The following is a 17,285-nucleotide window of genomic DNA, read 5'->3' as shown; positions in this document are numbered from 1 at the left end:
CTTCCTCCTCCTCCTTCCTCCTCCTTCCTCCTCCTTCCTCCTTCCTCCTCCCTTCTACTCCTCTTTCCTAATCCTCCACCACCTCCTCGTGGCTCCATTCTCCATACTTTACTCCTTTACTTCTCTTCTTTCTTATTCAAACTCCATGCTAATGCAAGCAGCCGTTGCAGCTCCCGATTGCTTTCACCGTCAGCCAAGTCTCCGTCCGTTTGTCTTCTCCTTCCTGTCTTCATCTAAGTGCTTGCAGCAGGTGTGGATCCTACAGCCAGTCCCTTCACGTTCGGTTTGCATCGCAGAGTGGAAAGGAGGAGATCGTCGAACAGAGAGCCTCAGAAGCGGACGAGTACGCTCATTGCAAGAATGAACGCGACATGTGTTTTCACCAAGAGCATGAGAGATGTCAATGTGCACTGGGGATTTGAAGTAGACATAGACATATTGAAAAATGTCTGCCAGGTGAGATGGGATGATATGATATCGAAGATTTCAGATGAACCATTGCTTCTTCGCAAACTCTAGGGTTTTGCGATGAACTGATTGGATTTCAACTCCTGTTTCGTGTTGAAAACTACTTCATCCTCTTTTGAATGATTGACATTCTTGCAGATTTACGAAACTTATCAACTTGTAGGCTTCGTGGACGGACCAGTCGCCCGTTTTCTTTGCAAATTCATCCCATCAGTATCCTGGAGGAAGCGCTGTTGGGCGCGAGTGTACCTGCAGAAAATTCTTCAAGAAAACGAAAGTTTGCAAGGAGAGGATCGCAACGATGAGAAGGAGAGAAAGGAAGTGTGGCATTGCGACGTCAGACTGTCAGGAGGCAGTAATGTTCGAGAGAGGGCGATCAAGGCCTTGAGACGGTCAGGACTACCCTTCACCATAGTGAATGCTACCCAAGAAATCTTTGACAACCCAATCGTGATCAACCGGACAGCTGGGACTGTACAGAACTCACAAGAGTCGCTGGAGGGTATCATTGATGATTTGCAGAATGTTACAAGCTCCCTCGATCTCTCCCTTGTCCGCATGGAAACATTGCGAACCCTCGGGCTACGAACTACTCTGTACGATTACCAGTTGCGAGGGATTAACTGGATGTTGAGTAGAGAATGTCGACAAGATGGGGAAGGAGGAGAAAACGCAACTCTGAGCACTTGTACAAACGCATCACTGAACAAAGAAGACTGCTACCTGATCGATAGCGATGGGAACAGGAACAACCTCCACAGCCAACTCAAACCTGACAACGTCAGCAATCGTTCTAGCACTAATGAATTCGTCTACTCAGCTCTCTGGAAGAAAGTGACGGGGTATGGAGGGATATCTCACTACGAAAGCGTGATCGCAAAAGTCCGGAGGACCTCACGACCTGAACCTATCTTCGGTGGAATTCTCGCAGATGACATGGGATTGGGTGAGCTGCATGTTGAGCAACTGTCTCCTTCAAATGATGTGATGCGGTTCAAACAGGCAAAACAATACAGGTTCTCTCTCTCATCCTGTCCAACGATCCCGATCGCGCTCTCCGAGCTGACAAGGCTGAAAGTGGATGCAAGCGAGCAAAGACACTAATTGTCTGTCCGGTTTCTGTCTTGACAAGCTGGGACTCGCAGATCGAAAGGCACATTGAGGATGGCAAGATGACCAAGATGATACTGCACTCGAAGTACCTGCAAAGAAATTGCAACGTGTCCTCACGCAGTCTGTCTGATTACGATGTTGTTCTTACAAGCTATGAGACCTTGAGAAATCTTTATCAAAGATGGCTCTTTAATCGCAATGCAACACATGCCAAGAAGGACGGTGAGTTTGCATGTGGATCCTATCATCTTGCATCACTCTTGTATCATACAGGACGACGATCTTCGAAACAAGACATCATCGGAAACCAGAACATCGACATCTTCGACATGAGATGGTGGCGAGTGATCCTCGATGAAGCGCATTGGATCAAGAACAGGAAAACAAGAAGTCATCGAGCTTGTCTGCAACTGACGGCCATCAACCGGTGGTGTTTGACAGCAACGCCATTGCAGAATGATGTGGACGATATCCAGTCTCTCTTGCAGTTTCTTAGAGTGGAACCGCTCGACAAGTATTCTACCTGGCTGACATATGTCAAAAAGTGAAACCTCTTTTTTCCTCCTCCTCCTCCTCCTCCTCCTCCCTCCTCCTCTCAACTTTTAATTACCCTAATTCCGTTGGTTTTCCTTGACAGGCTCTTGAAGACACAGGGTTCCCTCGGCATCACGCGACTGCGGGTGGTGATGCAGGCATTCTGCTTGAGGCGATCCAAGGCTCTCCTCGCTTCTTCTCTTCCTCCTCTCTCCATCCAGACTCACACTGTCCGTCTCCACGGCCATCACCTCCACATGTACAACTTGCTCTTCGAGTCCGCCAGCTCTGTTTTCTTTGCCCTCGACGAGCATGGAGGAACAGCGGTCATGAGGAGGTACTCTTCAGTGCTCGAGTGTATCCTCCGCCTCCGACAGACCTGCTGCTCCTCTCGCGGGGTCTCCCAGCAGAGGATGGAGAGGGCAAGGTACGTGTTGAGTTATATGGAGAGGAAGAAAGCGCAGCAGGCAGGAGACGAGGAGAACGCGACGAAGCTGCTCACGCGGGAGGAGGCGGACAAGATGTTGGAGAAGCTTTCTGGCAAGGAGGAAACCATGGAATGTGTCGTCTGCCTGGATGACCTCGACGAGGAGACGAAGCGGGTAATTCGGTCCTGCTGTCACTGCTTCTGCGAGGACTGTGTCATGAAGCTCCTGGAACTTTCTTCCGGCGGGGACGCTGTCTGTCCCCTATGCCGCGGCAAATTTTCAAAGGGCGACGTGTTCTCGGTAGAGCAAACGAGGGAGGCTCAACAGAACCTTGCTCGCAACGCATCCGACGAGGACGAGGACGGGGAGAGGCAGACGGATCGGGTGCAAGCGGAAGAGGAGGAGCGGGAAGAGGAGGAGCAGAGGCTTCACCCCAAGATTCATGCGCTTCTCCTCGATGTGCAGGAGGCTCTGCAGGCAGACAAGACAGTCAAGTCCGTCGTGTTTTCCAACTTCCTCTCATGTTTGGATGAGATAGAAAGTGCCATGATCGCTGCTGGCATCCCCATCTTTCGCATTGATGGCAAGACGAGCATCCTCCAGCGCCGGCGGCTGATACAAGACTTCGACACTTACCCTCAAGGCGCCCTTCTCCTCCTCAGCACCAAGGTCACAATCCTTTCGATCTCCTTCCCCCTGCTCCCCTTGCCTCGCTCTGACCTCCTTCTAGGTGGGAGGCGTGGGGCTCTCGCTCACCATGGCGTCGAGAGCTTACATGATGGAACCATGGTGGAACGCGGCAGTTGATGAGCAGGCGATGCATCGGCTCCACCGCATCGGGCAGACGCGCCCAGTCACCATCATCCGCTACATGTGCCAAGGGACCATTGAGCAGAAGATCATGGAGATGCAGGAGAAGAAAGATTGGCTGGGGAAGGCGGCGATGATGAGGATGGAAGCCGACGAGCTGCTGGAAATGCGCCTGCGGCTGTTCAGGACGCTATTCCTGAGATAGAGTCAGGGATGTCGTGGGAGACGACTACTCGCTGGGAGACGACTACTCGCTGGGAGACGACTACTCGGATCTGATGTGAAATTTATTCTTATGTTCATTCTGCTTCCACCAGCCTCGCCGAAGTCCCTCGGCGTCGCCCACTTCTCCTCTCTCAAACTTAATGCTGCTGATAGACACAAGGGGGGGGGTGAGACTCAAACAGTTGCCCGTGTCGCCACCGTACCATTTACCGTACAGAGTCAGCGACAACATGAATTCCGGCAATGAAACAGGGCCACAGTAACATCGAGTACCTTCCGAGCCTCGGAGCAGGTACTTGCTGCCAACTTGGTACTGCATACTGACAGTAATGCCAAGTTTGCCGCGGGGCGGCCTTTCTTGCTCTTAATATGATAAACCTGCCACGCTGGCTTTCAAGTTCGACAGACAGTCAACTTGGCAAGTGAACCCGTTGAACCGGCCCGGGGTTTAGGGTTTAGGGTTTAGAGCGCCGGTTATTTCAGGCACCATGGCTGCACGCGTGGTGTAGGGGAAGCCGCCAGGGCGCCAAGGAAGCTGCGAGCAAGAGGTTTGTATAGTTCAAATAGCTTTCTAAGTATGGTTCTTCATTATGATGAAAGTGTTCGTAACCTGCTGTATCGGAGATCATGCCAATACACACAGGGCGAGCTTGTGGATGCCTCGGTCCTCGAAGCTGATCTCGTCGAGAGAGTGAAGAGCTTCGCGAAGCGTTATCCGAACAGTAGGACAGCCCAGGCTTGCAAGGCTGTGGAGGGATGCACCCCCGACGCTATCGCAGAAGCCATCCGCTCGACATGTCAGCAGGCACGACGTGAGCTTGACTGGATGGAGTGACGCATCCAGAGAGTGGTTTATGCAGCAGATTGAAGAAGCCAAGAAGGAGAAGGTCGAGACATACACCGCCTCAGCAGGCAACGAGGTGACTTCCTTCATCTCCATGACTCTCCTGGGCATCTCCTCGGTGTATGTCAATCACGAAGAGAAGCTGAAGATGAAATTCGAAGACGAGATAGCGAGTGCTGAGGAGATCCCGGTGACTGTTTCCTTCCTCCGCAATGAACAAGCGGAGAAGCTCTGGCAGGGAAGAGAGGACTTCGAGCGAGACGATAAGAGTCTGCGAAAATACTTGAGACGCGAAGATCGATAGCTTCGTCACACTATGGCACTCTGTTCCCAGAAGTCTCATGTAGAAAACGAAGGAGTGAGGCTTGAATTTGAGGCAAGAGAATCATTTTATCAAAGTGACTTGATAGCTCAGTCTGAGACGACTCCGTGCCAAGACTTTGAAGATACTCGGCAACATCTGAGTGATTATTGAGTCTTGCTTCATCGTTACAAGTTTTTCCATCCAAGGCTTTCTGCAGCAGCAGCTCCTTCCCGCATCTCTCTGCAAGGCAATCATTCTCTCCCTCACACTGCAGTATGCTTTAGGCCGATCAGCGAGCTTCAGGGAGGATACGATGCTGTGATCGTACACAAGAATGCCAAGAAGGCAGTGTTTGTGCAGGTAACCGTGAGAGAGAAGCATGCTCTGAAGCTTTCTTTCTTCCTGGATGCTCTCACGGCCCTCGGCATTCCTCCAGGTCGTGCATGGAAAAGGTGGAGATCATCTTTCTCATCCTGAATCAGAGGATGCCGGTGTTCCGGATAAGCCCTGTCGAAGACTGTGGGGCGCTGGAGGGATATGGATGGAAGAAAGGCGAGGAGAAGAAGAAGGCGAAGGTTGCGTTTCCACCTTTGAACTGAGGAGGAGTCCAAGCAGAGTAGAGTAATGCTTTGAGATTTCATTGATACAAAAACAGAAAGATGCAAGACGACTCATGAAGGGTCCCGGAGGCGCTCTTTCACGCCTCCCACACTGCAAGGATCTTTTCATTTCAGAATGGTGCCGCGCGCGGCACCGCCAGCCGCGACACTTCTTTCATGACATAGCTTGATGTAGCAGATCATCTTGGCGTACAACGAGGAAACACTGCTCAATCCCTCCAAGAGTTTCCTCGTTGCCGCAGTATTCGGGCTATTCCCATCCTTGTCAATGGAACGCCTTGCAGGTGGACGCGGCATCTCACTCCTAAATCTTTGATCAGAAACGGCAGCCTTGGTCTGTCAGCCTCACTACCTGCGACTTGAACACAAAAGCCGTCTGCTACAACATTCAGCCTGACAAGAGGGATTACGTCGCCGTCGGTGCCCTCGGTCAAGCACCCGCTCTCTCAGGAAAGTATGCTCCTTCAAGAAGGCTTCTGGGTAATAGAGCAGACGCTCGTGTCGGCTGTTCCCATCGCCGACCACCATCAAGTAAGAGGTATCTACACGGAAGTATTTCTTGTCATTCCACAAGCCGAGGTGATCAAGCCCAGCATCTGACTCTGGCTGCTTCTTGTCTTTGCGAAGCTGCTGCTCTTTCTTGCGAAGCTGCTTCTTGTCTTTGCAAAGCTGCTTCTTGTCCTTGCGAAGCTGCTTCTTGTCTTCAAGAAGTTCTGCATGCCTCCTCGGTTCCTGTTGCCCTACGCTCTTGATCTCTTTCTCTACAACCTGAATATCGTTCTCTACCCCCTCGATCTCTTTCACTACCCCCTCGATCTCTTTCTCTACCTCCTTTTTGGAGCTCTCATCTCCTCCGCGCATAAAACTTCCGTCCAGCTCCCTCCCATCAGCGAACTGCATGTTTGCGAGTTTGCATATTAGAGAGACGAGAGGGAGGGAGAGAGAGAGGGAGAGAGGAGAGAAGAGAGAAGAGGTCGAGCGATACATGGGAGGAAGGGGGCAGAGTACCCCTTCCTCTGAGCTGCAGAGGTGGGGTTATCTGAGCCGCTGCCAGAGTCTCCCGCCGGCCTAGAGAGTAACCAAGATGAAGAGATCAATCACAACCAGCCAGGTCAAAGCAGAAACAGACTGTCAAGAGGTGAGGTGAGGATGAGAAACGGAAAGCGAAGGAAAGTGAAGGGAAGTGGAAAGCAAAGGAAAATGTGCATCGCACTGATGAGTAAAGTGGAGTCCAGGTGGAAGCGAGTGAACACGCCTCAGAGATAAAGAGACAATTTCCTGAGCAAACGAGAGGACTGAGTTGGACTGTCCACTCCACAATTATGAACTTCTGCTTGCAGGCTTGAAAGATATCCAAATAATCTGATTCGCGTTCGCATTTCTCTCAGCTATACTCGTGGTATCAAGAGACATTGATTTGAACTTCAGAACTTCTACTGTCCATCATGAGGGAATTGAATTTTTTTCTTGCATCTCTTGCTATCCTCCGAATCTGCGCTTCGATCCGTTGAGACAGGTAAGTATGCCAAGCTCAAGAGCCGTAAGTCGTGCCAAGGCGCTGGATCTCCACTACCCCTACGTTTGAAAGGCGGAGAGGACGAGGCAGAGAAGAAAGATGAATTGAACTCTGTGAGTGTAAATTTCTGTAATCCACTTGTTGTCAATTTCTTGGTTTACTGCCTTGCGCGCTTTACCGTTGCAACTCCTCTGTTTCTTCTGTCACCTTTGCTTTCTCCACTCTCATTTCCTTTCCCTCTCGAGCAAAGAAGATTTCTGAGCAAGATGCGAATGAGAAATCGAGTCAAAGTATCAGATTGTAGGAGGCTCACGCCAATATATGTTTGAACATAGGACAGATCAAGCGAGACGAGGTGCACTGGACGCTTGTCAGCAGGTTTGTTTCCATGGAGCTAGCACAGAAGCTTGGAGAATCGTTTGTGAGGAAGATTGAAGAACGCGTTGACGCAACTGAGAATCCGACACTTCGGGGTTGGTTGTTTGAGATGCTGTTCTTTGCTCGGATAGGAGGGGCAGGGCTGCAGCTTACCACGAGGTCCGAGAAAGGCGACGATTGGAAAAGCTGTAACGTGATAAGGCTGGCAGCAATGGAAATCAATAAGCTGCGGGAAATGACAAAAGTAGCAAGGGTGGGCCTGAAGCCATTGAAATGAAATCAGGGGGGCTACGATGCAGTGATTGTTGACTGGAGTGAAAAATTTGTGCGCTTTGTGCAGGTCACGACTAGGCAGCCGCATGACCTTAAATTACGGTACATGGCACAGTGCCTGCAACTTTTGGGCATTGGGAAGGATGAAGGCTGGAAGGTGGAGATAGTGTTTGTCGTTCCAAAGGAGAATCTCAACAGCTTCAGGGTGAAGAATGTGGAAAATAAAGGCATGCATGCAAGGTACGGGTGGACCTGCGGCAATGAAGAGATCGATGAGGACGCTGGTCGAGCTGCTGCTCGGTTGATCTAGGGATTAGATCCATGGCGTCGTGAGCGGCTTACATGTGAACTTCGATAGCTTCTCTGATAGACTCTGGGTCTTCAGCTGAGGCTGACGCAGGTTAGAGAGCCAGTTGAGTTTTGACGTTCCTGCCGTAGACAAGTTCGAATGGAGCAAGGCCAGTTGATCACTTGACGGATGCGTTGTATCAACGAGTTTCGTGCGACAAAAACCTGGCGATTTTACATAAACCTCCACTTGCATCAATGTTTGTGGTGACCATACCTTTGCCGCTTGCTCTTGTTTGTCCCTTCCACTAACTGAACAGTACCTTTCAAGATTACTGAAGATCCATCGGTAGAAGGGGGAGGAAATGAAGGCAGCAGCACTGATCATATCAGTACTAAGGTCTTGCTGAGGTGTGGTAGGGGTGTATAGGTACGGGTATGACAAGTGGGGGTAGGCGGGCATGCGCTCCCAGATAGCTGAGAGAGCTGCATGGCCAAGTCTTGATACCCCTTACCGGACTGAGAATCTCGTCGACAACTGCTGCCTCATTAGCATGTCTGCCAGCATGAGAGAGATCAAGTATGGATCAGGAGGAGGAGGAGGAGGAGGAGGAGGAGGAGGAGAGAGAAGGCACCTGCGAGCACTCTTTCGGAAGGATGAATGAGAGAAGCGAGCTGTTGTCCGACTGCATGAAGATACTGATGAGCAAGCAGGCTGTTAATCTCGAGCCACTCTTTCAGATTATTTACTCCCCTCCCACTCCCCCTTACATTCCCATCCACCTAAACCCACCTAAACCAATCCCCTCCTCTTCTTCTCGCTCTCTCTCCCTCCCTCGCTGTCGCCCTTGCGCTGCTCCTCGAGCATCGAAACTCGTCATGGACCCGAGATCGAAGTTGAACAGATTCTTGCCAAGCGCAAGTGTGGTCGTGGACTGCAGTACCTCGTGAAGTGGAAAAGTTATTCCAACGCTTCCGAGCAGTGGGAGCGATGTGGTACACCGGACCAAAGACTCATACCGCACAGTGGTTGCTCTGGTGCTCTCCCTCCTTCCCGAAGGTTGTGTGTACAACAAATTCATACAGAAAGGAGGTTGTCGAAACAACGAAGGTCTTACGAATACAAGGTTGGAGATAGGGTGATGTTGTCTACCAAGGATTTGAAGTGGTCAGTGCCAATACCCAAGATGATGTTGCCTTTCGTGGGTCCCTTTACTGTTGTGGGGAAGGTTTCTGACAGCACAGTCAAGTTGGAGATTACTTCCAGATTTCAGGAAATGCATAAGATCACAGTGTTCAACGTTTCGAAGCTTCGACCGTATCATCTTCGTGACGAGTGTTTCAACAATAAGGTTGCACAGCCTGAGCCCATTGTGTATCCCGATGGTGAGTTCTACGAAGTTGATCGTATCTTAGCACGTCGTGGGAAAGGTCGTCGTGTGCAGTACTTGATCAGATGGAAAGGTTATGATAATACTGCGTCTGATTCTTGGTTGTCATTTCGTGAATTGACGACGCCATTTCTTCGTCAATTGATGCGTGAGTTTAATTCGACTAATTCGAATTCCTGATGCTCACGTATACTTCAGTTAGCTAGCTTATTTTATCCTCACAGAGTCAAGGTAGATCATCAGGGTTGTCAATCCCTGACCGCATCTTTGACTGCAGCAGGCTTGTACGATCAAGAATGCTGTTGAGCAGTTCCTTTTGGTCGTGAAATACGACGCCTCCCCGGTAAACCCTCGCCTGCACTGCTGCCACCAGCGCCTCCAGCCCTGACACATGCAAACCATCATGGTTCTTCTCTTTCTGCTCTTGTTCTTGCTGCTCCCTCTTTGCTTGAATCTTCAAGGGCTTCGAGAATGACGCGAGAAACTTCCAGTCGACCTTGACCTTGTTGGCAGCTTCACTTGTCTCCTTCTCTAGTTCCGCAATTCTCTTCCACCAGTCTTCACCCTCCTTGTCGCCCTTCCAGCCTGATTCTGACTCCAAGTCTTTTGAGTCTCGACTTTCTTCATACAGCACCGGCACCAGCACAGGGATGATGTACTTCTCTGTCTCACACGCCCGAGCAAACTCTCTCCTGCAGTTGCCGCTCTTGACGTACTTGTCGCTCATAAAGACCACAACCACCTCGCATCGAGACACTCCCTGCTCCATCTTCTGCATGTGATCTTCCCCGGGGTTGATCCCTCCCTCCACGTCGAACCAGCACTGCAGGCTTGTCTGCTCCTCGATCCGCCGCTTCACATCCCTCACCATCTTCTGCGTCGAGTTGTCGTGCCCCCACTGGTAGCTCAAGAACACCTGAGGCGGCGTGATGTCCAGCACGTCCACCTCTCTCTGACATCCGTCGCAGTGAATTTTAGCCGTTAGATCGCGAGCGAGCATGCTCAAGCACTTGGGTCGGCTGAAGAAGTGCGGGACTCTCTTGTCCTTCAAGCAAGACGGACACGGGGAGCTCGAGTCATTGAACGCCAGCACCTCCTTCACGGTTGTCGTATGACCCCTTGTGCAAGTGATTGCTTTGATCATGATCTTGTGTTTGATGACATATTCCTGCTCCAGCTCTTGCTGCCTGTCTGTCATACCCCTGGTTTCTTTATCTAGCGCTGCCTTGATCTTCGACGGATCAAACCTGCCCACGGCTCGATCACCTTGGGAGGCAGGTTGAGACTCAGACCTATCATGCAAGCAAGCTTGGCACAGAAGCTCGTTCTGACTGGTGACCTCGTACAAGTCTTCGAAGCTTCCTCGTCCCTGATGAAGCTTCTTGATGATGCCGTCGTACAACGTTCGCATTGACTTTTCATATACTGATATTTTGTCTTTCGATGATTCATCATTCGATACTTCATCTTCTTTCTTGTACTCGTGAAAGATCCGGTATCGCTCCATCCCTTGTATCTCCCGCGGCCACCAATCGTTGAACCTGTTCTTCTGCTTGATCTGCTTGTCGTAGTAGTCTGGCAATACGACGGGGATGATAACTGCTTTGCTCGCTGTCAATGTGTTCCACAGCTTGCTGAAGCTACTTTCTCTTTGCATAGCTCCCTGCTCATCAACACACTCTGTCGATATACACAAGATGTTCACGAGACTTTCATCACCAGCATCTCCACGTCGGTCACATAGATGAATCTGACAAGTAAGACCTAGAGGGAGGTTCTCTGCCTTGTAAAGCTCCTTCACTGATCTTTCAATATCCAGCCCACATTCTCCTGATCTCTCTCCATGCGTGAAGATCCCTACCTGCACGGCCTCTTTGCCGGACCTCTCCTCGTTGCTTCTTCGATTCATCCCCGGGAAGAACGCCTCAAGTCGCTTCAAGTCCTCTTGCAAGTTCTCGATCTGCTGCCTCGTCGACGCATCAGCTCTCAGCACGTGCTTGTCATTGTCTTCCCGCCAGCTCACCAGCAGCGTCCGGCCCCAGCCCTTCATCACCGCCATAGAGCCGCTGCAGTCTACCTCAAAGTGTCGAGCAGCGCACAGCACGACCAGCCTGTCAATGAAGCCTGCGGGGAAGATGTTGTACTCGCACTCGAGAGCTGCGCACAGCGACTGCTTGTCCTTGTCCGTCACTGCTCGCTTGTGCTCATGCGTGAACGACGGGATGATGCCGGGACACAGCAGCTCTCTGCTCTTGTTGTCTGTATCCTTCAAGTCCTTCATCCCCACGCCAAGGAAGTGCGCCAGATCGCAGCCCCGAAGCAGAGCCACCGCCTCCTGCACCTCCACATGGCTCTTGATGAAGCCTACCTCTTCCGATCTTGATGTCTTGTCTGTCTTCGCATTGCGCCAGAAGTCACTGTCTCGCTGTGGCCACAAGTACATCAACATGTCCTCGTCTATAATACCCAGGTGCAGCAGCTTCTTCGTCTTCTTGGACTTCGTCGGGCCCTGCTGGGGGTCCTGCTGGAAGAAGTCGAGCAGGTGCTCCCAGTCATGTCGCATCACCCCCTTGAACACATCGATCATCCACACGGGATCGATGAAGACCGTGTCCTCGACGGAGTACTTGCCTTGGTCTCTCTTGCTTTCATCCGCACTGAGTTCATGACCGAAGTACTTGAGCACGCCCATGTCGTGCAAGAAGCTTGTCACCACCTTGTGCTCTTTCTCGTTGACCCCTGACTCTCTCAACATCTCCTTGTACTCCTCTACCTTGACGTACGAGACAGACCCCGACTTTCGCTTCTCCACAGCCTCTCTCAGTCTCAGATAAGGTCCAGGGATTCTTTCCTCCCACCACAGCAGGTCCTTTGCAGTCTTGCACACAGATCGTCGCAGCTCCTTCACTCCATGTCCCTCAAGACAGTTCACCCGGAAGCTCGCGCCATCATTGATAACGTGCAACGGCAGGATGTTCTCATCGTCTTCCTCCGCCATCTTCTTCAGCTCCTCTTCCACACATGCCTTCACCTCCTCACACTGATCCGTCACCTCGCTCTCCCCGGCAAGATCAATGTGCGTTACTACGAGCAACACGCTCGCTCCCGGCACTCGCGCTTGCGTAGCTCGCAGCCATGTAGAGATCATCTTCTTCAGCTCCTCCATGCCTCCCCCTCCATCCTCTTTGCTCTGCTTGTCTCGCTTCGCCCTCACGCTCCACACCAGCAGGTACAAGGCCCGCCTCACGATGAAGTACTGGTTCGTCTTGGCGTAGATCTGCTGCCCCCCGAAGTCCATCACGTCAAACGTCAGCCCGTCAGCGTCCTCAGGCTTCCACTCGTGCAGGTCTATCCCGATCGTCCTCCTGTCTACCTCGATCTTGTCCGCCTTGTCCTTGTCTGACCTCAGAGCTCTTAGCACGCTCGTCTTGCCTGCCTCTCCGTTGCCTATAAGGATGAGGTTGATACGCTTGTTCGCCTTGCTGTCTCTCTTGACACTCTGCAGGTACGTGAAAGCAGCTGCTCCTCCCTGACTGGCGATCTCAGGGGGAGGCAGCTGCAGCCTGACGCAGCTCTCACACTTGACCTCCTGCAGGCTAGACTCCATGCTGCAGAGCTCGTCCAAGGGAAGGCGGGAGAGGCTGGGGTTACCGGACACGTCGATGACTTTAAAAGCGACACCGAGCTCGGAGATCCAGCGAGGCAGGCTCTTCATCCTCAGATCTCGTATCACATATCGTTTCATCGTATCTGTCCGCAAAGACATGTTGAGCATGCCTTCCTCGGCGTTGTAGCAGCTCCCGAGCTCCCCGCGCGACAGGAGCTGCTTCAACTCATCGACAGCAGAGGTATCTATCCCTTGCATCCCGAAGATGTAGTGGCACTTGACTAGGTCCAGTCTCTCGGCAAACGGCTTCCTCAAGTTGTTAGCGTATTTGCGGACCTTCTCAATCTTGGCGATGGTGCCCTGCCAACTGGGTCTTGACGATACAAGATCTTGCTCAAGGTTGTGCACGCAGGAACGTCGATCCTTGCAGTGCTGGCACATGCGTTCTTGCCTTTTATCTTCAGTTTGATCGTCGTAGTAGCAAACGCAGCACTAGAAAAAAAACAGCCGCAACCCAGAGCATGCCAGCAGAGACCCGAATTGCAAAATACATGTCAGCCAATCATTCTCTGACCGCATCTTTCAAGATTGTTACTTACATACTATCCAGTCCAATTCACATCCCAGCCGATGCGAAAAGGAAAAAACGCAAAACCATATGTCAGTCCAATCGATCCCTGAGCGCATCATATGATATGACACTTACATTCTATGAAGGCGAATATAATCCATGTAAGCAAGGAAAAACCAGGAATTTGCAAAATACATGTCAGTCTTTCGTCCCCTGAGAGCATGTTTCATAAGCGTCACTTACCGCCTATCCAGCAACATTGCATCCATCCGAGCGAAAAGCGATAAGATTTGCAACACAGATGTCAGCCGATCGTTCCCTGCATCATTCATAATCGTTACTTACATACTATCGGGCCCAAGTTTCATCCATCCGAGCGAAAAGTGATAAGATTTGCAACACAGATGTCAGCCGATTGTTCCCTGACCGCATCATTTAATCAAGATACTTACAACCTATCCAGCCCCATTCGCAACCCATCCGAGCAGACACAAAAAGAAATCGTAAAATCAAATGTATGTCTAATCGTCCCTGAGCGCATCATATGATATGACACTTACATCCTATGAAGACCGATTTCATCCATGCAACCAAGGAAAAAACAGGAATTCGCAAAATACATGTCAGTCTATCGTCCCCTGGCCGCATATATGGAGTGACACTTACATTCTATTAAGACGAATTCAGTCCATGTAAGCAAGGAAAAACCAGGAATTTGCAAAAAACATGTTAGCCAAACGTCCCCTGAGAGCATGTTTCATAAGCGTCACTTACCGCCTATCCAATGCCAAAAGCAGTCCATCCGAGCAAGAAGCAATAAGATTGAAAACCATGTCAGCCAATCGTTCAAAGCAAGCACATGGTTCAAACAGACAAATTGCTTACCGCCTTCCCAAGAAGAATTGCCAATCCATGGTAACACGTAAGAGATGCAAAGTCAGATGACGGCAACAAGGAGCTATTCAAATTACGCATTTTGTGCTGTCATCGGTACGAGGATCGACATCGATCTGCAGTATTTCGAGTCAGGAGGCCATCAAAGTGCTTCCAGCAAGTGAATGATCAAGAGGAAAAGATGTTCGGGAGTAAAGGAAGCATCTCAATCAAGTATGAGAGTGAAGGTTGTAGCATCTCATCGCTGCTCCCTTGCCTTGCAGTTAGGACATCGCCACGGCATCGCGGATTGGGATCTAACTAGGATAATAATAATAATAGCCCTAAAAACCCTAGTAGTAGTAGTTGAGTTTATTAGAATTAGGGTTTAGGGTTTATGAGATGGTTGGAGGGCAATTAATGTTATTATCAACACTTTATGGAAACTCTCATATATTGGGTAAGTTTTACAACTACTTTTAAGACAGGAGTACCTGGTTTGTACCAATCAGTTTTATTTAATTTTACAAGATCTGTCTTACTGTACCGGTCATATATAATACAGTAATACAGTAAGACAGATCTTGTAAAATTAAATAAAACGGTACAGTAAGACAGATCTTGTACAGTAAGACAGGGTTTAGGGTTTAGGGTTTAGGGTTTAGGGTTACAAGTCTGGAATGCCTGAAGAAGAAATTTCAGGAAAAGGAAGAGAAATATGCCCCCCTACGAGCAGAAATCACAGCTTTGCTACCTGACCATGAAGTGGAACAAGCAACATTCATAGCAGGAGTGAAAGGATCGATCATGGAGAGGGAATGGCATGAGAATTTCAGGAGGCTAAGGGTGGAGGACACGGAATGGGAAGGCATCAAGACAGCAGCAATCAAGCAACTGCTGGAGGTACAACATACGCTATGAACGGCAAGAAGGGTAAGAGAGTCGATGTAGTCCGATGGGGGCAAGCGCGGCTCATGGGCAAACCATCCATGGCGCATGGTCATGGGCCGCATGACATAGCGTTGTCGCTCTCAACTGACCCCTCTGGTTTCCAATAGTTTTCTGTGGGGGTATCCTTCCACACATGTGAATAGCAAATGGCAGTTGGGGTCTGGGGTGGGTCAGACGGCTGGGAGCTGATTCAAATTGGTTGGGACCTGTTTAAGGGGGTAGGGTACTTCCTGGTAGCAAATAATTGTACCAACAGTACCAATTTTATGGTACATATTCGAGTACTGTTAGGAAAACTTGTACCAAAATAGTTTATGCGGTACCTCCCCTGTTCAAACTATGATGCTTTGGACCCACCTGTTTCCCAGTGAAAGTCCCTTCTCCGATGGGGTCAAGTTTTGGACCCTACCCTGCCTCCGACCAACATAGACCACCCTTGTAGATCAGAGGGAGCTCTCAAGCCTTGCCCCTTCCCTTCCCTGGTTGCATATCCAAGGGTAGCAAGTGAATGTTACGCAGACGTGACTCATCTGCAGCAGGAGAGCTCAGACCAGGACAAGCAGAGGCAATCCCTGCAGAATCTGGTGTGAGCGCAGCAGTCTGAAAACATCTCTGTGATTGCAAACACATGTAAAGAGGGTTGATCATCATAGATTTTAGCAGCTTGAATAAGGAGTACTCCGCACGGACCGTCCGCTAGTGGCGCTGTACGATGGATGACATTGACTCTCATGAGCAATAAGTAGGAAGTCATGAAGCATGTCACGGAGACAGCATGATCTATACTTGTTTCATAGGAATCTGCTGCAAAGAGTCGGGCTTGAGGGCGGTCTGAGCAATATGCAAGAGTATTGCCAAGGCATGTAAAGAGTTTCAAGGAATACCAGTGCATTCATCAAATGGCAGTGATGAGGTACCACATGAAGGCATGACTTGCAAATTGATTGCATGTCGTGTTCTATTTCATGACTTACAATCAAGACGCTTTGAGCGACAAAACGATACCCCTTATAGCATTGTAAATCATATTTCATTTCCTTCACCTCGAGTCGAAGCACTGGAAATTTTCAAGGTGCTGATATCTTTGTTGTGACTAGACTGACATGGTATCAGGAGCAGTTAATCGGATGTTGGATCCGATTGAATCATGCAGATGAAAATGGACATACCCTTTTGAATATATCTTTCTTCTCGAGTCTCATACCAGAGCCATCTTGCCTCTTTCTTTGTAACCTAACATGTACAAAGCATTGGCATTTTCTTACACAAAGTAAACTGAGCCTGACCAGCTTCTCTTATTCGCTGCATTCTCGCTCTACCATCATCCTGATCTTTTCCTCGCTTGACACCCTTGGGCCAATGCGAGTTGCATGCTGCGATATCATCAATTGTTTGGAACCAAGCGATAAGTGGAACAAAGCGCTCAGGTGCTATGCAGGCTGCAATGCATCGCCGGCATTCCAACCATATGGATAAGTTTGCCAACTTTGCGCTGCTCATATTACTTGCAGCGAAAGTCAACCATTCCAGATGATAAGGACAATGTATGAGACTTGCGCAGAAGAATGTGCAAACACTTCCACACGACGGTGAGTGTGCACGATTCCACATACACAAGAACGCTGCGCAGAAGCATCTACCAATTTCTTGTCTAACCACTCTTTTGATGAATGAGCATCGACTTCTCTAACATGTACATCAGGTCATGCAGGCTCATGGAGAAATGATGATGTTGTTAGCAACAACTTGGCTTTGTTTTATTGAAGTACGTTGAAAACATCACCTAGGCCGCTACATATTCCCATGTCCGCTTTGCAACAGTTCTAAACCACGTATCACCATAAAGTTGTACATCATTCGACTAGTCCGATAACATCTTCATGTAGAGTCTCAGTTTCAAGCACAACGCGGTTTGGAGCGATACTGTGACTTGTTTGCCTGGTATGATTACATGTGACATGCTCTCTTACACAATTGAAGAGTATTGTAGAAAATTCAGTCAAGCGGTGCACAGTTCAGCCTTTCTTTCTTGCTATTCATCAAACATAGTGTATCAAACAGATGTCATCGTGTGGATCGACGCAAAATAAA

The 17,285-nt window shown here is 49.8% G+C and overlaps 3 protein-coding genes across 3 annotated transcripts; 2 read left to right on the top strand and 1 right to left on the bottom strand.

Annotated features, from left to right (window-relative positions):
• Window positions 1-1,026: 1,026 nt before the first annotated feature.
• Window positions 1,027-3,558, top strand: GUITHDRAFT_119546 (hypothetical protein; the record flags this gene model as incomplete). Its single annotated transcript, XM_005821175.1, has 5 exons — window positions 1,027-1,414; window positions 1,471-1,803; window positions 1,855-2,095; window positions 2,219-3,212; window positions 3,274-3,558. 5 exons carry the CDS (start codon window positions 1,027-1,029, stop codon window positions 3,556-3,558), a joined length of 2,241 nt encoding a protein of 746 aa, XP_005821232.1.
• A 776-nt stretch (window positions 3,559-4,334) lies between these two features.
• On the top strand, window positions 4,335-4,726 carry GUITHDRAFT_119545 (hypothetical protein; the record flags this gene model as incomplete). Its single annotated transcript, XM_005821174.1, has 2 exons — window positions 4,335-4,375; window positions 4,423-4,726. The coding sequence occupies 2 exons, from the start codon at window positions 4,335-4,337 to the stop codon at window positions 4,724-4,726; spliced, it is 345 nt and encodes a 114-aa protein (XP_005821231.1).
• A 7,990-nt stretch (window positions 4,727-12,716) lies between these two features.
• GUITHDRAFT_155797 (hypothetical protein) lies at window positions 12,717-13,291 on the bottom strand (the record flags this gene model as incomplete). The annotated part of the gene is made up of 1 exon (XM_005821173.1): window positions 12,717-13,291. A coding segment is annotated over exon 1 (506 nt), but the record flags the coding sequence as incomplete, so codon positions are not given.
• Window positions 13,292-17,285: the final 3,994 nt, after the last annotated feature.

The sequence above is a fragment of the Guillardia theta genome (assembly GCF_000315625.1).
Source record: "Guillardia theta CCMP2712 unplaced genomic scaffold GUITHscaffold_150, whole genome shotgun sequence".
Taxonomy (NCBI): domain Eukaryota; class Cryptophyceae; order Pyrenomonadales; family Geminigeraceae; genus Guillardia; species Guillardia theta.
Note: the sequence above shows the minus strand (reverse complement) of the source record. Positions and strands in the feature narration are given on the sequence as shown.